Here is a 23,975-nt window from a genome sequence, read left to right as displayed (position 1 = left end):
TGCATATCAGATACACAGATTAAACAAGTGAAAGGAGTAAGAATATTGTACCAAGACTGATTTGATCAAATATTGGTTTCTAATTCAGAACTCCCTCTCATGGTGGTGCAAAAAAAAAAAAAAATCTTTATCTTAGCTGCATGTCTTTGGGGCAATACTTTTAGGTTCTTCACTATGAAGCATAATGTGTCTGATATAGGAGATATGTCAAAAATAGCAAACAATGTTTGTGAATGATAAAAACCTATCACTGTTATTTTCATGAAGATAAAACTATCAATGGTTGTTGCAGACAGACACTGAGGATAGTCAAAATGCACCAAAGCAGAAATCCAGAAACTATTGAGAAATCAACACTAAGGTAGAATTAAAGCCCACCCACCCAGGCTCAGGGAAGTTTGCAGAAGAGGGGTGGGGAAGAATGTAAGAGCCACTGGGTGGGAAGGAATATCTGGACACAAAGCCTTCCCCACAATCACAGATTGCTGCTCTCACAACTCATAACTAACCCACAACTCCATGGTAAATACCAGCAACCCCACTAATGATGACCTTCAGTGGAGTGGGGACAGGGAGTAGGGAAATCATCGTATCAACATATGATGTGTGTACACAACTACTTAATAATAATAATAAAATATCAGTTGGGGTGCTAGAGAGATGGCTCAGTGGTTAAGGCACTTGCTGCAAACCCAAAGGACCCAGGTTTGATTCCCCAAAACCCATGTTATCCAGATGCACAAGGGGGTGCACACATCTGGAGTTCGTTTGCAGTGGCTGGAGGCCCTGGTGTACTCATTCTCTCCTTCTCTCTCTCTTTCCCTGCCTATTTCTGTATCTCTCTCTCTGTCTCAAATTAATAAAAAAAATAAAATATTTTTAAAAATCAATGGGTAAAGGTATTTGAATCATTGCTTCCCGATACTATGTACAAGTTCAATGAGAGAAATAAAGAGGGGTAGGGGATAGGAATATGAATATGTGAATGGGGTGAATGTTATGTGATAACAAAAATTCGTATGAGTATGCTAAATATAAAGCCTAATATTTCAAGGTTTAAAAGTACTTTTTTAAGACTTAAAAGCTTTATTTCATGTTGACTATATCTTTCACACAAAATTCTACTCTTAGGCATCATAGCTAGTACATGATAGCTAGCTACTCACTAAAGTTTGCTTAATGAAGTAATGTAATTTTGTGCAATATCCATATACAAACTACAAATAGTCTGCACTAATTTCAGCAAGTTATATTGTCATAGTACTAAACAAAAGAAAATTAATGAATGATTGTTTCAATTTACTGTATTGGTTATTAATCATTCTAGTTGTGATTAGACATAACTTCTTAACCAAAACCACAGTAGTAGAGGGTGGTAATAATGAACATAAATGTAGATATATTTTACTGTCTCTGTGATGTAAGGCAACAAATTCTAAACTTATTCTTCCTCTTGAACTTGTTAATAAAGTCAGGTAATATCATCCTTTGAAATTGAAACTAATAGAACCAAAAACAAAGTAGATATATTTGGGTGCTTGGAAAAATAATAAGATATAATCCAACCCTAAATTGATTGTATAACATGATATTCCTTTAGGGTGCTCACCTTATCACATGCAATCTTATCAGGTACATTCTGGAGAAAAGCAAATTTTACATTTGTGTCTAAAGATAAAAAAAAATAGAAAAAATAGATGAACTCTTTTGAGACGTGGGGTTAGGTTTTAGAAATGCACCCAAGTACAATACTTGTTAAATCAATACGTAATACTTTATTTGAGGTTTGACATGAAAATTAGGAATTTAATCACAGAAGCAATCTGTGGCTTTAGGTGCAGCTTTCAAGTTAGAAAGCAAATGCATTTGTGCTCAAATGCAATGTTTGTTAATATGTTTACTGAAGTGATGAGAATAATTGCAGCCCTAAAGAAATGAATATCTGAATTAGCATATTCAACACTTTACCAAAAAATAAATAACTAGTTAGGTTTCAGCGGTAATTGCTGAAGATATAAATGAGTTAAGTTGTGATCCTATGCATTTTTAGTTGAATTTTTAAATTATATTTTATTATACAGATTCCTATTTCTCATTCATTACTACATTTTGAAAGATACACATATGTCCAAATAAGAATACATGTGAAATTGATTAGAGTTCTACTGGATGAAAATCAGAGGTGTAGTTTACTGGTTATTGCTTATTTCAAAGTCATCAGTGATTATCCCAAAATGATTCCAAGTAGCTATAGATGATGCTTGCTATTTATGCCTTCCCTAAATATATTTTAATGAGCTTCCTCTTTCTCTTTTGAAGATACCACAGTTCACAAGACATTGAACCAGCTGATCAGAGCATCTCACACCTCTGCCGTTTGTTAGGAATTCAAATGTGACCCACATGTGTCCATTTGTGTTTGATCAGTATGGTTCCTATCTCTTCTTGCCCCACTGAGAAATAAGCAGCTGTATAACAAGAAACAAAGCTGTGATTAACTGAGCAATAGGATAGCCTGAATGTGTAAAATATGAACTTTCCTGCTAGGAAGGGACTCCTTGTAATGCGGTTGTATCTGTAGTTCATTTTTTTTTTTTTCTGATATAATCAGGGGCTTCTGATGACACTAATGAAAAAGCCTGCCTCTTTGCTTTCAGTTGATTAAATCTGGATGATGTCAGCAGTCCTGAGATTCTAGACAGTGATCTTTGCTTCATATATTTTATTTTTATTTATATTTGAGAGAGAAAGAGGCATATATAGAGAGAGAAATTAGGCACGCTATGACCTTCAACCACTTCAAACTCCATATGCCACCTTGAGCATCTGGCTTTTGTGGGTCCTGGAGAAAAAAACGTAGGTCTTTTAGCTTTGAAACCTAGAGTCAACCATTAAGCCATCCCTCCAGCCATAGACGGCGATGTTTTATACCTCAAGACAAACTCTCCAAACTGCCGTCAAAGAGAAGACTCCACCTAACTTCTAATACATCACTTAGGACCAACTAAACCCACTTCTGACCCTGTAGTCTTTCCTGAAATTCTTCATTTCTGAAATATGACCCCATGCCAAACTCACTTCATCATTCCCCATGTGAATTTTATTCCATATCTTTGTTCTAAAATTTTTTATTAATTAGTTTTTTGTTCAGCAAATAAAGTCAATTTGGTACCATTATTAGGCTCATCCATGACCTATCCCCTCCTGTTTTATTCCATATCTTTTCCATGCCACTAAATGTGCACTCACTATTGGCTAGGCAGCTGTAAGGTACAGATGACAAATACATGAGCTTCACTCTTAGGAGACATCTGGGTAGGTTGAGGTACAATGGGCAAACACAATGTTGCAATGAGGTGCCCCCATAGCTAAGAGTATCAGGAAGACTTTGGGAGAAAGATGGCACATGGCCAAATAGCCTATATGAGGTGACTACTTCTGGCATTATAGCTATTATTTATTTTAGTATTTCATTAAATACTGAGTAATTAGTGATTTCATTAGGAAGGGACTGGGAGTAGTTCAGCAGATGGAGAAGTGAGGAGAGAAATAAGTTGAGCTTAAAGATAAATATGGAGAGGGCTGGAGAGATGGCTTAGTGGTTAAGTGCTTGCCTGTGAAGCCTAAGGACCCCGGTTCGAGGCTCGGTTCCCCAGGTCCCACGTTAGCCAGATGCACAAGGGGGCGCACGCATCTGGAATTCATTTGCAGAGGCTGGAAGCCCTGGCGCGCCCATTCTCTCTTCCTCTATCTGTCTTTCTCTGTGTCTGTCGCTCTCAAATAAATAATAAAAAATAAATAAAAAAAAAAAGATAAGTATGGAGAATCATGTTTGGAATTCTGGCAGAAAAGATGATAGTGTCCTAAGAGTCATGAGAATTTGGAGAAACAACAAATAGTATGTGCCTTGGTCATAAAAGTAAGTAATATACCAGATCTTACATGTTAGTAAGAAATATATAAGGACAAATTGCACTGAATTAAATCCATGGTTAAAATGTAATTTATTATGATATATGATATGACATAAGGTATACAGTGGATAGCATATAAATTATGTTACTATATAACATATATGCATTATACATTCTATAAATTAAATGTAACTGCCCCTAAGTAGCTTTAATGGTATCTTCATTGTACACACATATAGAAAGATAGGGCGCTATATCAAAGTAGATATTTAGTACTTTATATACATATGCATATATACTTTGTACATATATGTGTGTATATAACTTTGCCACATTCCATGAATAAATGATGAGCAGAAATTACTATACATTTTATGTTTCCTTTCTTTCTTACACTAAATACCATTAGTTGACTCTCAGTGATTTAAACATATGCAGGATGTGACTTCATTACATAGAATAAGGAAACTGAATCCAGAACAAACTCTACCATGTAGCACATTTACCCTATTCTACTTGTATATCCAGGATTCCTCATACTGACCCATAGTAAAATAGCTTGCTTCTTTGCTAAAACTGAGTGAGTATGATATTCTCACCATTCTATTGTGAGGGGAAACAATGAAAGAGCATTTGTAAGATGATGTGAGTCCAGAGTCGGATTGGAGTAGTGGTTAACTGATACAAAATTCTAGAAATAGATACACAATATCTATGCTGCCCAAGGTGGTAGCTGTCTTAAGAAGCATGCCTAACAAGCAATGGAAATGAGGTTGGTGTGACTGAAGTAGTAATTTGTTTTTTTATTTAACATAATTGGTCTAAATTGAAGGGCCCCCAACATTGATTATCTAAACCTGAAAGAGACTAAGACATCAAAGTGCATTACTTCCAGATATCCACATCTAGCTTTAGGAGTTATTTTATTCAGCCTATATTATTTCTGAAAATCAATGTAGAATTAACACTCAAATTAGACACTGGGTATTGATGATGGACCAAACTTGTCAACAAGTTATGACCATTTTATAGGCTTGTGGCACAATGGCTGGGTAATCAGTCATTATTCAATGAATTCACATGTGCTTCAGGTAGGCCCACCTCATTCAGTCATGTGACTTCCCTGCTCTGGATTCTGATTTACACATTTTACTCCAGTTTAGTTCAAATATATGGTTCTTCAAACACAGAAAGGCAAAAGCGGACAAGACCAGGAAGCTGCGCTGCAGACCTCCAGCCAATGTTAGACATCTAACCCCATGAAAGACAAGAAAAAAGTCCTTCCCATTAAAACAAATGTATTAACACTTCCTCAGGGTAACCTCTGTCAGCACCACCAGCAATTGCAGTAAGACTGAGTACTAATTAACCTTTAAAAATAGGCTTTAGGGCTTAGGCAGAGAAATGTAAGAGAAAGAATAAAATTCTCAATTAAACCTTAAGACAAGTAATTTCTCATGAGACTGTCTGAACTTTTGGGTTTCTAATATGGCAGTCAAGAGCTCTCTTTATGCAATGGGGAGACAATAAGGATAAGATCTCTCCTGAGGGACCTGTTCACCTCAGTGTCCAAGGCAGCCTGTAGGCTGCTAAAGCACACTATTTTATGAGACTTTAAGCTTTATCCATAACCTTTAGAAACAGGTTAGGATCACCTTTAACAAGTGACTGATTTTACTTCCCAAATTTTCTCCTTGACAGGCTATCTTCATATCTGTTAAAAATTATAACTATATATTAAATATGCATTAATATCTGACTATATGTATAAATATGTATAATATGTGCATAATTATCTTTTTATTGGTTAAGGTAAAATTGTTCCTATTGTTATTAATAATATAACTCATCTATGCTATTTGTCCACAATATTGAAGGCTAGCAAAACACAAGAATAAACCAAGGTGCTTTCTTGTCATTCATTTAAAGAACAATATGGAATGTTATCTAGCTTACTATTAAAGGCATAACTCAGGAAAAAATAATGATGAAGAGGCCATTTAAGTTGATATGGTTATAATGGCAACTTTCTTTTTTCTGTCTCCTAATCACTCAGGCACTACCTATTTCCTTTTCAATATTTTAATTTGTCAGTGAGAAAGAGAGAGAAAATGCACATGCTAGGCCATCTTGCTGCTATAAACTAACTCCAGATACATATGACACTTAGTGCATTTGGCTTTATGGGAGCACTGGGGAATCAAACTTGGGCCAGCAGAATTTGCAATCAAGTACCTTTAACCACTAAACCATCTCTGAGCCCAAAAATATATTTCTTAGAAAACACAAATAACCATAAATGGTTTCTTGTTATGGGAAAAGAAAATTACTTAGACTAAGGGAATCTCCTGTGCTTTTCAACCCCTCAATTCCTAGTGATTACAATCTTTAGTTTAAGTAAAATTGCATAGTGTTTAGAAATTTAACTTTAGAAAGTCTTTAAAGCTAGAAGAACTGTCTGCTCTGGGCTGAAGAGTCGGCTTAGTGGTTTAGACACTTACCTGAAAAGCCTAAGGATCCAGGTTAAATTCCCCAGTACCCATGTAAGCCAGATACACAAGGTGGCACATGTGTCTGGAGTTCAAATGAAGTGACTAGAAGCTCTTGGTGTGTGTGTTCTTTCCCTCTCTGTCTCTCTCTCTCTCTCTCTCTCTCTTTCTCAAATAAATAAATATTTTTAAAAGAAAAGGGTCTACTCTATTTGGCTACAGAGCAAGAGTTTTGACAAAAATGCTTAGCATCTTAAAGTTCCTCATTTATTAAATTTAAAAGCAACAAATCTATTGAAGTTATACATTTTTTAGTCTCAGTTACAGGTATCTTTAAATCTGAAAGACACAAATGCCAGAATGATATCACTAGACAGACATTAAACAGAAGTGTGAATATGTAAATCCCATAACTTCCTCCTCAAAATTATATACATGCACTCAGACTCTATGGCATTCCAATAAATGTCAGTGCTAAGCTAAAGACATCTAGCTATTAGATAAAACTATACAAGCATAATTAATCTACTTATTAATAACTGCACTCCTATATGACTAAACCTTGTAGTTTCATACTTTTTGAATGCATTTATTACCAAGTTAGTGATAGGGTAAATATCACGAAATGTAACTGCCATGACAACAGAATGAGAATTCACATGTGAGTCACTTACAGGAGATGGCATCATATTTATAGCTATGATATAGCATATTCTTCATTTCTAAGAGAAACAAATACATCTAAAAAGATCTCAGGATGCCCTACAAATTGTTGGAATGAAAACATCCAGGATAGAAGCTTATCAAATGTTCTGTTGATTTCCCCACAAAAAAAGAATAAGGTGTTGCCTATATTGATATCTGATTGATCTAAGTAGCTCATAAAATTGTTACTCATTTCCTTACTGGTCAGTTATAACTTTCTTATTTCTATAGGATCAATTAGAGACCAAGAAATACAGGTTTCTTGCCTCAGTTGATTTGGAAGAGATAACCTGGAATGATAATGTTCATTTTGCTGGAAGGACACTGTTGATGCTCTAGGTAAGGACACTGCTGAGTACAGTTGAAAAGGACTGGCCTTGAGTACAACAAAGTACACAAAACTGAATGGCTGCATTCTAACTCCAAACTGACCTTATTTAACAAGGACTGTCAGCTTCTATTAGTTATATGGCTTCTGAGAATGACAGAAGCTCAATAGAATCTGAGCGACAACTCTGAAGCTTTGGGGTTTTATTAATATAGGGTGAGCCTTGCTTCTTCCACAGGGCACATGAATGTTGTGCTGAGCAGACATCTATAAACAGTTTGAAGCATATGATCACCAGTACTGGAAGGAGCAGGTTGCCATGAGGAGCCAAGAGTTCTTTCCCCAGCCACTGGTATGAAAGCAGCATATGCCACTTTTAAATAATTCATCTCTTCATTAAATTAGGTGCCCTAAGCACCCTTAAAACTAGAAATCATTAACCTAGTGTTATTTAATCAAGTAAATACCCCTCCAAATCAACTCATCCCCTATCACCTCAAAATGTTTTATCTAAAAGTGAAGAGAATTCAATTCTTTCCTCTCCCCATATACCTTACTATAATCATTAAAAGTATTCAGGTTTCAGGTTTTATGTAGTCTTAAAAATACTTTAACAGGACAAAAGATATAATATTATACTTCGTCTTCAATGATAATTAAAATAAGTTGAACAAATTATGTTTTATTCTTTTTATATTTAATCAAACTCCAAACCCACTCCTAGTGTAAGTAGAGGAAGGTGGTGTACTGAAGTATCAATATGGTTTAATTCCATTTAACTCCACCTCCCACAGCAGATATATTTCTGATGACTAGAGGTAAGTCTGATTTATAGATTCAGGTACACTACACATCTGTGAAAAGATAGATGCTTAGGAGATCCTCCTATATCCTTCCTTTTGTTGATAGATAGCACCATAAAGATTCAAATGCTCATAGAAGCAGAGCTGTTGAGCATACTATTCAACTCCAATATTTTATATTATTTCTTCCTGTTGACATAAAATGTTGAAGTAAAATAAAACACAATTTCTATACTTTTATTTGCATTTTCAGTGTTTCAATTGTACCTGTAATGAGGTGGAGGGTTGCCTCTTGCTTCACAATTCAAAGTTACTTTTTTATCTTGTGAACCAACTGGGAAAACACTGTTGCTGGGTTCTTGAACAAACACAGGGCCTTGTAAGAGAAGCTCGCCTATATGAGAAAGGGAATAAAAAAGACAAAAACGAAAATAAGTGAAATATGTTTGAAGGCTAAATTCCATGAATTGAAAGCAGAAAACAAACTCTTTTAAAATAAAAGAACATCAAGGAGCTGAAGAGATGGCTTAGCGGTTAAGCACTTGCCTGTGAAGCCTAAGGACCCTGGTTCGAGGCTCAGTTCCTCAGGACCCATGTTAGCGAGATGCACAAGGGGGCTCATGCGTCTGGAGTTCATTTGCAGTGGCTGGAGACCCTGGTGTGCCCATTCTCTCTCTCTCTCCCTCTCTCTCTCTTACTGCCTCTTTCTCTCTCTGTCACTCTCAAATAAATAAAATAAATACACAAAATATTTTTTTTAAAAAAGAACATCAAGTATATTAGTACACTCTACTAATCACCATGTTATGTGGGCACTGCCTTGTTAACTAATAGCACCCAAACCACTCCTCACAGTGTGCCGACATCACTACAAGAATGAACCATATAAATATTACCATATTAATAAAGTCACTTCTAACTTCAAATAAACTTGTAATAACTACTTTTAATGACAGTGGCTATACCTTCACATTGGTGACTAAATTATACAAAATGTTTTATCATAGAATAGGTGGGATATGCCACTCTTAAGACTGAGCATTTTATTTCCCCATTTTTAAAAATGTTTTTTGATTATTTATTTGAAAGGAAAGAGAGGGAAAAAAAAAGGATGAGAATGAAAATGGGTATACCAGGGCCTCTTACCACTGCCAATGAACTCCAGATGCTGTACCACTTTGTGCATCTGACTTATGTGAGTACTGGGCAACTGAACTCTGGCCATCAGGTTTTGCAAGGGAGTGCCTTTAACCACTGAGCAACATCCCCCCAGCACGATTTCTCCACTTTTTTTTTTTTTGGTTCATTTTTTATTTATTTATTTGAGAGCGACAGACATAGAGAGAAAGACACATAGAGGGAAAGAGAGAGAATGGGCGTGCCTGGGCTTCCAGCCACTGCAAACGAACTCCAGACGCGTGCGCCCCCTTGTGCATCTGGCTAACGTGGGACCTGGGGAACCGAGCCTCGAACCGGGGTCCTTAGGCTTCACAGGCAAGCGCTTAACCGCTAAGCCATCTCTCCAGCCTGATATCTCCACTTTTAATAAATCAAAAGAAAACCTAAAAGTTTAAAGGGATTTTATTATTAAAAATATGAGAAACATCCTTGTTGATGTAAATGGGTCGTGCATTGTGGAGTTAGCCCACAGTTATTGGTATGATAAATGTCTCTGCAAATCATGACCCAACATGTGACTCTAACATTCTTTCCGCCCCCTCTTCCGCAAAATTTCCCTGAGCCATGTTGGGTTCATTTTTGGTCTGCTTCAGTACTGAGGTGTTGGGGGCCTCTGAGGCTCTGGCTCTCTGATTTGGTAGGAGCTGTTTTTTCTCTGTGTTGGTCTCCTTCCCCTTTGTGTTGGTATCCAGTTCCAATGGGAGGGGGTAGATCATAGATGAGCCTAAACAATGGTACCAAACTGCCTGTATTTGCTGAAAAGAAAACTAATAAATTAAATTAAAAAAAAGTAAAATAAAATTTAAAAAATATGAGAAACCAATGGAACACTGACAAAATGTCTTTCTAAAAGTGTTCTTGCTTTAAAAGAACTTGAAAATTCTCTGAAGATAATGGTCACCTTCATATATCCTTCATATATATACACACACACACAAAAAAAAAAAAACAACCAAGATCTACCTCACTGTACTATGTATTGGACATAGCAAGTTGTAATGTCATTAACAAATGCTTATGTTACTCAGTTGTATAATCACAGCTAGAACATGTATGAAAACAACAAAATTCATAGAAATTAAAAAAAAAAAACTCTTTACTCTTCTATCTTGGAATGCCTGCCAGAATTTCATAGAAACTTCTATTGAAGGAAAGAATGAATAAAATGAATAATCAGTCTGAGACAGAGAACATATGAAAAGTGAGACAAAGAAAATAAAAATTGAATAGGCCCCAAAGCCTCTGGAATAATGAAATTATATTTTTGGCTATTTCAAACTGCTAGAACACTGATACAGATATTTATCACAATGATATCAATGATAAACTTACAACACAATCATAAATCCATGATATAAATAAACAGCAGCAGCTAAAGATACTGGTGAGGCTTCAATGCCAAGATAGGTTCTATAATATTCAGGAAACTTTTAGAGGTGAGTACTGTAAGTTATTCTCAGTATACGTAAGAGGACTGTTGAGCTTTTTAGGGTGGTGAGGGGAATGAGTTAGGCCGCATAACATTTTTGACTGTTCTATGTATACTCCAGAATGACTAACTTCATACCAATGCAAAGATAGCTTCTTGCAAAGAATTTTGTAGTATTCTAATTCTATACATTGTTCTGGGACATAATTAATGTCACAGCTAATAGGCATGCCTTTGCTTAAGGTAGATATGGCTATATTGGATTTTTTATTGAAATTAGCCAAGTTCAACCTCCATATGGAGCCCCTGAACAGTCAGGATGGTACTTATAAGAAAGCTTTTCTGTTTGGCAACACTCAATGTATATTAACACATATATATAACAGCAGATTAACACATCTTGAATACAACACAAGTTAAGCATTTGGAACCTTCAGGAGTCTACCTTGTATGTTCCTTCCTTTGTCTGCCTTATTATGGGTCTTTTTCGAAAAGTAAACTAAAATTGCAAGTACAGTTTCAGAAGAAAGGGCAATGTTAAAGTCTGTGTCTTTGAACCTCACAGAGAAGTAAGTCTGAGCTGTCTTCTGCAGCATCACTGCACAGATTAGCCTTACTCTCTTTGCAACCCTCGAAGAACACACCTCACTATTCCTCTTAAGCGTTGATCTTACTTAATGGTGACCTATCAAGTGATAACATGTTATAGGGGAAAAGGGCTCATTTTTTTCCTTTGTAAGTAACAGCAACCTAAAGATTAAATGTTTTCAAAGAGCTACTAACACTTCTAAATTTTACTAACACATATGCATCAAACTGGTATAATAAGGCCCAGCTCACTATCTCACATATTTCCATACATAAACAGTACATATATTTATACAGATGGTTCCACAGATATACATGTGGGTTACACTCACAAATGTCAAGCTGTAATATGGTACAAAAGTCACATGCATTCAGTAGAAATCATACTTGGAATGGGATCTTCGTAAGCTAATGAAATCTAGTCCCATCTTATTTCATGCTGCTGGGAAGAAGCATGAAGCTGCAGCTCCCAGCCAGTATTAAAATCACAAAAGTAAACAAGTTATACTCCAACATGCTTCATTTCTAAGCTAAAGTGTTAAGTTGTTGGGTGTGTCAATGTACTTTAAGACTCATAAGAATCAAGGGGTATTTATGTGCCTGTTACATTTCTGTTTGGTACTACTGTATCCCTAGCTCCCAGAACATGATCTTTCTGTGTTGTAAAATTAGTTTAATGAAATATTTTTCAAAACATCCCTATATCAGACACACTATATTTCATAGATAGTGATTGATAAAACTAATATCTTAATTCCAGAGCCTACCTTCTCATTGTATGTTGTTTGGAACCCCCACAAGTGTGGCTCAATAACTCCACAATAGTAATGCAGCAACATAACTGACAGTAGACTCCAGCCTAGATATTCTGGCTTTGTTTCCTTTTCCACAAAACCACACTACTATCAATATGGTCATAGGCAAAAGAAATTAACCATCAGCCTGCTTTTGCAAGTTTAGTGTTCCCCAATGACTCCAGAGTAATGACATGTGAGCATGGTGCAGTGTAAATCTCCCTAAGGCACTCTGGACCATCAGCAATCATTGGGAGCCTGTACATCTTAAAAAAGTAAGTACAAATTAATAACCATGTGACAAATTAGGTCATGCTACCTGCTAAGAAAAAAGCCACTCAGTCTTCTTGTACTGGCACCAAACAGGTAATAAGAGATTCTGGGATGTAATATTCTAGTCTCCTGCCAGCAATATAAACTTAAAAGGAAAAGATTCTGAAATCTTTCCTAATGTGAAATAAATTATCCAACTAATTTTGATTCTCAAAAGGATTAAACTCTGACAAATAACACAGATATTCATAGGCAGCCAAAGAAGACTGACTGGAAAGGGGGGGGGTGGCTATTTCTTAACTAAATGGATTCACTGCAACATTTAGATTGATGCTAAACTTGGCTTTTTGTGACAGGGACTTTTTTTTTTTTTTTTTTTGATACGCTAGCCAGGCTCCAAAGATCTATTTTAAGTTTACAATCTAAAATAAAGGGTGTATAACATTTCCAAAAAGGACTAATAAGTCCAAATTCCAATGCTAAGGTATTCTCCACTCTCCTGTCAACACCCACAGGCAACTAGGAATAACTGCCTTCCAATGTAAGTACATGCTTTATGGGCTACTAAGGTAATGTCCCATAAAAATCAAACTGCATCCAGTGAATTCTAATGGTCATATGCTATACAATTTTTATGAAGACTGACAAAAAGAAATAGACAGGGATTCCAGGATGCTACCTAACCTTTACTAAAAGAAATGAAATCCCTAAAAGACAAGTGAGGTTCTTTCTGAAATTCCTAGGGGAAATGATAGCATATCCAATTTTTCCTTGCTGTTTTAACATCATATCTCTGTGGGGTAGGGGAGAAGGAAGTGGCCTTGGAAATGGACAGAATAAATTCTAAAAGTGAGCTGAGTCAGTAAACCCCAATGTAGGCAGAACACAAGAGTAAGTGACTCTGGATTGAAATATCCTACACACTTCCAAGATATCAGATAAACATAAAGTGAGTGCTAGCTTGGATTAAGGAATGAAAAATAATATGCTTACAGTGAGAGAAGTACATTCTAGACCACCAAGATCTAAAGAAAGGGAAAGCATGTTTAAAGATGGAAATACTTTTTTTCCTCAATAAAGCATCATTCTTTTGAATTATTGGCAGAAAGCAAGAAAAGGCTAAAGAAACAAGAAAAGACCAAAGTAAAATTCCACTTACATATTTTTAATGTTATGGCAGGGTAAGGTAGCCAGTGTTAGGATACTTAATTTCTGTCGCAGATATTTGAATGCAAGACACCTGTAGCATGTTAAAAGCTGACATGGCAAACAGGGTAGAGTATACATCGGCTCTAGCTTACACCTATCCAGCCTGAAATCAAGATGGCAGTAGAATTAGTTTCTTATAAGGACTATGGGGGAAGGAACTCTTCTAAGTATCTTTAAAATTGTATTTACTTATTTCTTTTTTATTTAAAAGTAGAGAGAGATAGAGATGAAAGGAAAAGGGACAGACGTAGAAAATAGATACATCAGGGTCTCTAGCCACTGCAAATCAACTCCAGGTACATGTGTCACTTTGTGCATCGCTGTATGTGGGTACTGGGGAATTGAACCTGAATCCTTTGACTTTGCAGACAAACATCTTAACCACTAAACCATCTTTCCAGTCCCTCCTTGTGTCTTTCAATGTTATCTTCCCTAATCAAGACTTTATCCAGATTTACGCCTGTTCCAAGGACCTCAGTCCTGCAGAATTAGGGCTCACCTTCATGACTTCATCGTAACAATTTATATCTAGAATGACCCTATTCTCTAATAAGGTCCCATTCTGAGGTTCCTGAAATTAGCTCCACAGTATATAAACTACAGATAGAGGAGGAATAGCACACTTCAACCAATAGCAAACTAAGGAATAGTTGGATCATAGCTCATTAAAAATGATTTGATAGTTTTTAAACAATAGAAGTGGGGCCATGCTACTATTTTAATATTGAAATTATAAAATGAAAGGGGAATAATGGGAGTCTGTGTCACCATTTGGATATCATTATGAGTTTGTGGTATGGCTGTATTATATATAAAGTAGATATATAATACATTCATACTAAAATATATATTACCTTTTCAAGGTAGGATCTTTCTGTAGCCCAGGCTGACCTGAAATTCACTATGTAGTCTCAGAGTGGCCTTGAACTCACAGCAATCCTTCTATCTCTGCCTTCTGAGTGCTGAGATTAAAGGTGTGTACAAATATGCTTGGATAACATAAGCATATATTTTTAAAAGTTGTATACTGTGTACACTACAAAGTGGTAAATCTGTAAAGGACTAAATCAATTTCCTTTTCATGCTGTTCTCAATCTTGATTTCCTGTTATTTTCCATCAATGGGAAAACAGAAAGCACATGGGAAACAACCTTGGAACGTTAGAATTGAAAAGTTCTGGTTAAGCTTCTCAGGTGCTAGAAATAAATGTTTATACAAAACATGCACTTGCTTCTTCTTATTTTTTATGTGGGTGCTGGGAATCAAATGCAGGTACTCATGCAAGCACTGATACCCACTGAACATATCAAAATTCCTCACAGATGATAGAGGAGACCATGAGGCCCTCATCCCTCCCTCAGGAGTTATAGGTAGTCACAGTGGCTAGAAGAACAGGAAAAAAAAATGATGTAGTGGTTTGGCCACTGACTCCATATATTTAGGTAAATATTTCTAACTCTTGTATATTAGTTATCTTTTTCCTCAATTTCTTAGTGGACACTGACCTGTAACCCCCACTTCCAGCTTGGGCCTACAACCCACAATGAGCTTTTGATCAGAGAAACCTACAAGGTTTCCCAAAACAATGACAGACTTCTGTCAGAGTAATTGATGACCCACCAAAGGCCAGTGGTAAGACCCTATTGCTGAAGACTCCATACGCAGCTGACACGTAAAATGGAATGACATGGCTGGAAGCCAGGAGAGAGTCAGTCCCCAGGCAGTCAGCGTGTCTAGTGCCAGAAGGCGCTACATAGGCGACTGGGGGAAGTGACCAAGATCTGTCCAAGCAACACATTGTTTAACCTAAGTAGCAACAATTAACCGGATGTGATACCCACACAAGTGCAATAGTGGTACACAGCCATGGTGAGGAATCAATTGCTCTTGATTTGGCTAACTGATCCACTCAGTGGTACTAGACCCTTAGCTGGAGCTGGGAAACAAGTCAGAACCATACCCAAACACAAGCCCACTCTACAATATCAAGCTACCATCAATCACGGGGTATAAGAGGGCCTACACCTATCAAACTGTCTATCAAAAAAGTAAGTGTTATCTCAATTTTCTGGGTGCTAACTTACTCTCCGTTGGAGAATCTGCTTCTCTTTTCCAGATAGATGCAGATCCTAAGAAGAGAGCTGCCCCAACATACCTCAGAAGGGACCCAACTGAAACTAAGGACAACTGGCGAAATAAGCAAGGGTGATGTTTTCCTGTGAACTGGATACCAGCACAAAGGGGAAGGAGATCAATGCAGAGAAAAGTCAACTCCTACCAAATCAGAGAGCCAGAGCCTCAGAGGCCCCCAACACCTCAGCACTGAAGCAGACCAAAAATGAACCCAACATGGCTCAGGGAAATCTTGCGGAAGAGGGGGCGGAAAGAATGTCAGAGTTGGACTTTCGGTTAAGATGGTGGCATAGGTACCACGCCAAAGCAGCCTAGGGGGGGGAAAGACCAAAAAAAACTCAGCAAAATACACACTTTTAGTAAAAAGTGAGGTGTATAGGAAGTTGAGGCGGCAGCGGAGAAGTGGAAGAGTTCCTGAGCATCCAGAGCCTGCACAGGCGGGAACAGCGGCTCCGGGGCGGCTCGGCTACCCGCCGCAACCGCGGAGCGGCAGAAAACCGCCGGACTCTCGGCTCGAGCCGCAGGACAAGCCAGGTGCGGGATTTTCCCCTCACACCGCGCTCTCCGCAACTCGGGAAACGTGAGGGGAGAGCGGCAGCGAGCAACGGAGGGAGGAACAGACCGCGAAATAAAGGAACACGTGGAGAAGCGATACAACCAGAGCAGCCGCGGCTCCCTCCCCTCCCCCGCCGCCTGAACCCAGCTCCAGCGAACACAGCAGCGGCCCGGGACCCGGCCACGCCAACTTGGGCTGACGGCGGGACCCAAGCAGGAGCAGAATTCGGCAGCAACTTCAGCGGCTCCAGCACCGGTACCAGTGGCCCCAGCAGCAGCGGACCCAGGAGCGGCAGCGGTGGCAGATCCCGCAGCAGCGACTTCGGGGTGAGCAGCAGTGGTGGACACGGCAACGGCAGCTTCAGCAGCGGTGGTGGCTCCGGGGGTGGCAGCTACAACAGCTGCAGAGGCGGCAGCAGCGGCTCAGTTTGCCCCGTAGGAAAAGCAAGTGCCCAGCTCCAGAAATCAGAACAGCAGCCCGACGACCCAGGCAGCAACTTGACTGAGACCACAATCACCCAAGGTAACTGGGATTGCACCAGGGAAGGGTCTCACTTGGTCACAAGCTGACTTGGATACCTCAACAGACCAGAAATCTAAACCTCTTTGTTGATAGAGGATCTGGTCATTATAATAACTACTCTTGCATACATACTCAGGGCTGTTTTTGATGGAATGGGTACAGTGTTTAGTTAAATTTTAGAATCTACCAGTATATTATTCCACTCAGCCTGCTTGAATACTCCTATAGCAGGGAAACTCAACCCCTAAGAACATCTTTGTAGATACTCTGAGAGTCTTAAGAGCCACACCTAATACCTTAAGGTCCTACCCTGAAAATATATTACATCAAATCAATTGATACAGCTAAGAATACACAGCTAGCTAGAAAATCCAAGCATTAACTTAATCCAAGATGCAAAAATATATACATTATAACACAAGAAACACTAAAAAGCAAGACGATATAAATCCACCTAAAAGTATTAATGCATCAGAAATGTCCTCCAGTGAGAAAGAGTTAGAGGAAATGCCTGAGAAAGAGTTCAAAAGAATAATTATAAATATGTTCAAAGAGGTCAAAGAACACATGAAAACAATCAAAGAAGAAATCAAAGAGGAAATCAAAGAGGAAATCAAAGGAATCAAAGAAGAGGCAGGACACCAATTTAATGAAATAAAGAAGGCAATACAAGACATAAATAGGGAAATAGAAATAATAAAGAAAAACCAGTCAGAATTACTAGCAATGAAGAACACAGTTAATGAAATAAAAAACTCTGTAGAAAATCTCACCAGTAGGATGGATGAGGGAGAGGACAGAATATCTAAGCTAGAAGATCAGGTGGCAGACCTAATGCAGTCCAACAAAGAGAAAGACAAACTTATAGAAAAGTATGAGTGGGAATTTCAAGATATTCGGGACACTATGAAAAGATCCAATATAAGAATTCAGGGCATAGTAGAAGGAGAAGAACTCCACTCCAGAGGCATAGTAGGCATCTTCAACAAAATCATAGAGGAAAATTTTCCCCAAATTGGGAAAGAGGTGCCAATACAGATACAGGAAGCCTTTAGAACCCCAGCCAGACAAAACCCAGAAAGAAACTCTCCTCGCCACATTATACTCAAACTTCCAAACACACAAACCAAAGAAAAAATATTGAAAGCAGTTAGAGAGAAAAATCAAGTTACCTACAAAAGCAATCCCATCAGGATTACAGCAGATTATTCAACACAAACTTTTAAAGCCAGAAGGGCCTGGAGTGATATATTCCAAGTTCTGAAAGATAACAACTGTCAACCAAGGTTACTTTATCCTGCAAAGTTATCCATCCAAATAGATGGAGAAATAAAGACATTCCATGACAAAAGCAGGTTAAAGGAATATCTGAAGACAAAACCAGCTCTACAGAAAATACTTGATAGAATCCTCCATGCTGAACAAAAGGAAAAGCACACATATAAGGAACCTAGAAAAAACCAGCCATACTCAAATACCAGTTAACAGAAGAGAGCACAGGTAGAACAAGTAACACACACACACACACACAAATGGCAAACATAAATACACACCTTTCAATAATATCTCTTAATATCAACGGTCTCAATGCCCCAATGAAAAGACATAGATTTGCAGACTGGGTTAAAAAGCAGGATCCTACAATTTGTTGTCTTCAAGAAACTCACCTTTCTACAAAGGATAGACATTATCTTAGGGTGAAAGGTTGGAAGACGGTGTTTCAAGCAAATGGGCCTAGAAAACAAGCAGGGGTTGCTATCCTAATATCAGACAGGGTGGACTTTAGTCCGAAGTTAGTCAAAAAAGATAAGGAAGGTCACTTTATATTGATTAAGGGCACACTACAACAGGAGGACATTACAATCCTAAACATATATGCACCTAACATGGGGGCTCCCAAATTCGTCAAACAAACACTATTAGAACTAAGGTCACAGATAACACCAAACACGGTGGTGGTGGGTGACTTTAACACCCCACTCTCATCAATTGACAGGTCATCCAGGGAAAGAATAAACAGAGAGGCATCTGGACTAAATGAGGTCATAGAAGGAATGGACCTAACAGATATATACAGGACATTTCATCCAAAAGCTGCAGAATATACATTCTTTTCAGCAGCACATGAAACATTCTCTAAAATAGACCATATATTAGGACACAAAGCAAATCTTAACAAATTCAGGAAAATTGAAATAATTCCTTGCATTCTATCTGACCACAATGGAATTAAACTACAAATCAGTAGCAAGAAAGGCTATAGAGCATACACAAAATCATGGAAACTAAACAATACACTACTAAATGATGAGTGGGTCAATGAAGAAATCAAAAAGGAAATCAAAAAATTTATAGAGTCAAATGATAATGAGAACACAACATACCAAAATCTCTGGGACACAATGAAGGCAGTTCTAAGAGGTAAATTTATAGCCTTAAGTGCCTATATTAAGAAATTAGAAAGGTCGCAAGTAAACGACCTAATGCTTCGCCTTAAAGCCTTGGAAAAAGAAGAACAAGGCAAACCAAAAATCAGTAGACGGGAAGAAATATTAAAGATTAGGGCAGAAATTAATGAAATAGAAACAAAAAGAACAATCCAAAGAATTAATGAAACAAAGAGTTGGTTCTTTGAAAGGATAAACAAGATTGATAAACCCTTAGCAAATCTGACCAAAAGAAAGAGAGAAGAGACACAAATTAATAAAATCAGAGATGAACAAGGTAACATCACAACAGATTCCAGAGAAATTCAAAAAATTATAGGGACATACTATAAAAGCATATACTCCACAAAGTATGAAAATCTGAAAGAAATGGATGATTTCCTTGATCTATATGACCTACCTAAATTAAATCAAAATGAGATTAATCACTTAAATAGACCTATAACAAACATTGAGATCTGAGCAGTTATCAATAATCTCCCAACTAAAAAAAGCCCAGTCCCGGATGGATTCACTGCTGAATTTTACCAGACTTTTAAGGAAGAGCTAACACCATTGCTTCTTAAGCTTTTCCAGGAAATAGAAAAAGAAGGAATCCTACCAAACTCCTTCTATGAGGCCAGCATCACCCTGATACCAAAACCAGGCAAAGATAGAACAAAAAAAGAAAATTACAGACCAATCTCCCTCATGAACATAGATGCAAAAATTCTCAACAAAATATTGGCAAACAGAATACAAGAGTATATCAAAAAGATCATTCACCCTGACCAAGTAGGCTTTATCCCAGAGATGCAGGGATGGTTCAACATACGTAAATCTATAAATGTAATACATTACATAAATGGGTTGAAGGACAAAAATCACATGATCATCTCATTAGATGCAGAGAAAGCATTTGACAAAATCCAACATCCCTTCATGATAAAAGTCCTACAGAGACTGGGAATAGAAGGAACATATCTCAATATAATAAAGGCTATTTATGACAAGCCTACAGCCAACATATTACTAAATGGGGAAAAACTGGAAGCTTTTCCACTAAAATCAGGAACAAGACAAGGGTGTCCACTGTCTCCACTTCTATTTAATATAGTTTTGGAAGTCTTAGCCATAGCAATAAGTAAAGAGACACACATAAAAGGGATACAAATTGGAAAGGAAGAAATCAAGTTATCATTATTTGCAGATGACATGATTCTATACATAAAGGACCCTAAAGACTCTACTAGCAAGCTGTTAGAGCTGATCAAAACCTACAGCAATGTAGCAGGATACAAAATAAATACACAGAAATCAGTAGCCTTCGTATATGCTAACAACAAACACACAGAGGATGAAATCAGAGAATCGCTCCCATTCACAATTGCATCAAAAAAAATAAAATACCTTGGAATAAACCTAACTAAGGAAGTAAAGAATCTATACAATGAGAACTTTAAGACACTCAAGCGAGAAATTTCAGAAGACACTAGAAAGTGGAGAAACATCCCTTGTTCCTGGCTTGGAAGAATCAATATCGTGAAAATGGCAATCTTACCTAAAGCAATCTACACATTTAATGCAATCCCTATCAAAATTCCAAAGGCTTTCTTCATGGAAATAGAAAAAACAATCCAAAAATTCATTTGGAATCATAAAAAACCTCGAATATCTAAAATAATACTGAGCAACAAAAAAGAGGCTGGTGGTATCACCGTACCTGATTTTAACCTATACTACAGAGCCATAGTAACAAAAACAGCATGGTACTGGCACAAAAACAGACATGTAGATCAGTGGAACAGAATAGAGGACCCAGATGTAAGCCCAAGTAGCTATAGCCACCTGATATTCGATAAAAATGCCAAAAATACTCATTGGAGAAGAGACAGCCTCTTCAGCAAATGGTGTTTTGAAAACTGGATAAATATCTTCAGAAGGATGAAAATAGATTCTTCTCTCTCGCCATGCACAAGAATTAAGTCCAAATGGATTAAAGACCTTAACATCAGACCGGAAACTTTGAAACTGCTAGAGGAAAAAGTAGGGGAAACCCTTCAACATATTGGTCTTGGCAAAGACTTTCTGAATACAACCCCAATTGCTCAGGCAATAAAACCACAGATTAACCACTGGGACCTAATGAAATTACAAAGATTTTGCACCGCAAAGGACACAGTGAAAAAAGCAAAGAGGCAACCTACAGAATGGGAAAAAATCTTCGCCAGCTATATATCTGATAGAGGATTAATATCTAGGATATACAAAGAACTCAAAAAGTTAACTAATAAGGAATCAAACAAGCCAATCAAAAAATGGGCTAAGGAGCTAAATAGAGAGTTCTCAAAGGAAGAAATACGAATGGCATATAAGCACCTAAAAAAATGTTCTACGTCACTAGTCATCAGGGAAATGCAGATTAAAACTACATTGAGATTCCATCTCACTCCTGTCGGATTGGCCACCATCATGAAAACAAATGATCATAAATGTTGGCGGGGATGTGGAAAAAAAGGAACCCTTCTGCACTGCTGGTGGGAATGCAATCTGGTCCAGCCATTGTGGAAAACAGTGTGGAGGTTCCTAAAGCAGCTAGAGATTGATCTACCATATGACCCAGCTATAGCACTCCTAGGCATATATCCAAAGGACTCATCTCATTTCCTTAGAAGTACATGCTCAACCATGTTTATTGCTGCTCAATTTATAATAGCTGGGAAATGGAACCAGCCTAGATGTCCCTCAACAGATGAGTGGATAATGAAGATGTGGTACATTTATACAATGGAGTTCTACTCAGCGGTAAAGAAAAATGAAGTTATGAAATTTGCAGAAAAATGGATGGACCTGGAAAGTATTATACTAAGTCAGGTAACCCAGGCCCAGAAAGCCAAGCGCCACATGTTCTCCCTCATATGGGGATCCTAGCTACAGATGACTGGGCTTCTGTGTGAGAATGAAAATACTTAGTAGCAGAGGCCAGTAAGTTGAAAAGGAGACATAAAGGGTGGAGAAAGGAAGGGAGGAGGATACTTAATAGGTTGATATTGTATATATGTAACTACAATGATTGTAATGGGGAGGTAATATGATTGAGAATGGAATTTCAAACGGGAAAGTGTGGGGGTGGGGAGGGAGGGAATTACCATGGGATATATTTTATAATCATGGAAAATGTTAATAAAAATTTAAAAAAAAAAAAAAAAGAATGTCAGAGTTACATGTTGGGTCATGATTTTCAGAGACATTTATCATACTAATAACTGGAGGCTAACTCCACAATGCACAACCCATTTTCAATAACAAGGAGGGTCTAATGGGAGGGGGTAGATCACAGATGAGCCTAAATAATGGTACCAAACTGCCTGTATTTACTGAAAAGAAAACTAATAAATTAAATTTAAAAAAAAAAAAAGAAAGGTCCAACCAATGAAACAGTTAAAATATGAAATATACTTTTTCTTGAGAACTCTAGAACTCTATTGTACGAACATAATGCATATTGGTCATATGTGTATGGTGTTATACTCTCGTGTTTCTTCTCTCACCCCATTCCACAGAGGGCCTTCATTGGTGGGTTATGGTAACGAACTATGGGGTCATGAATGTACCAGTCAGTCTCTGCTGTTGCCATGTTTCTTAAAAGTCCAAATGTAATCTTCAAATGAAAATAAACAAAAGAACATTATACAAAAAAAAAAATATTTCCTTCTGGCAAAAAATTGTCACACTGATGCAATCTTAGGTAAACTCAGAGGGGTCATACCCACACAGAAGGGGAAAAAAGACATCAAAGTAGAATAGGTAGTACTTGGGAAGAAGTGTTCAGAAGAAGAGGGTGAGAAAAGGAGTCATGAGAAGGTAATGGGAAGAGATTATAATCAAAATACATTTAAAAGTTACAATAAAATAAAGTGTAAAAATAGCATGTGCTATTTTAAAACATTATGAATATTTGCCAAGAATGACATTAATCTTTTATTTGAAACTTGTAGAAGAAAACAGCACAAGCCATTCCTAGCTCTGCAAACATATGTGGACAAAACACTTCACAACTGAAGCTAAATATTTGCTTTAGCAAAGCCATGAAAGGTCTTTTTCATTTCTCTGGATTGATATTCAGTCTGAGAGTTAGGTAGAAAAAAAAAAAGAATTTGGAAGTATTTCAGAGAATGTCCAATGTTTTATGGTGAGTTCCTTTTAAATCCAAAGGCTTGTTTTCTGAGTATTAAAGTGTTCATTACAAATGAATGAAAAGACGTTAACCAATTTAGTGCTATATTCTTGAAAATAAGTAATATTTTGGGTAAAATATAAGAGAAAATAAAAGTATTTTTTGTAAATTAAAACATAATTTTAAAATGTATTTTTTTAAAAAAATTAATACTTTGTGGCTTTCTTTATTTAAATTCATGTTACTGTCTTACAAATGTGAGCTCTAGTATTTTTGATCCTACCTGACACCCTTCTATAATTGCCAGACCATAACTGTCTCATTCATGATAGATTGTTTAATAATGGTGCCAACTATAAACAAATTAGAATCTGATTGTGAGATGCTTTTTGCAATGTGTATACTTCTGAACATAATAAGTGGTCTATTTATTTGTAAAGAACAAAAGCA

General features: G+C 37.2%; 1 protein-coding gene across 4 annotated transcripts in view; it reads right to left on the bottom strand.

Annotated features, from left to right (window-relative positions):
* The window catches only part of Cntn3 (contactin 3), a 443,276-nt gene that overhangs the window by 276,286 nt on the left and 143,015 nt on the right, over nucleotides 1-23,975 (bottom strand). For all 4 annotated transcript variants that reach the window (XM_004651504.2, XM_045133940.1, XM_045133938.1 and 1 more), the window contains one exon: nucleotides 8,507-8,633. In XM_004651504.2, coding sequence (XP_004651561.2) covers nucleotides 8,507-8,633 — 127 coding nt within the window. The remainder of the gene's footprint in view (nucleotides 1-8,506; nucleotides 8,634-23,975) is intronic.

The sequence above is a fragment of the Jaculus jaculus genome, chromosome 14, assembly GCF_020740685.1.
Source record: "Jaculus jaculus isolate mJacJac1 chromosome 14, mJacJac1.mat.Y.cur, whole genome shotgun sequence".
Lineage (NCBI taxonomy): Eukaryota > Metazoa > Chordata > Mammalia > Rodentia > Dipodidae > Jaculus > Jaculus jaculus.
This window is presented reverse-complemented; position numbering and strand designations above follow the sequence as displayed.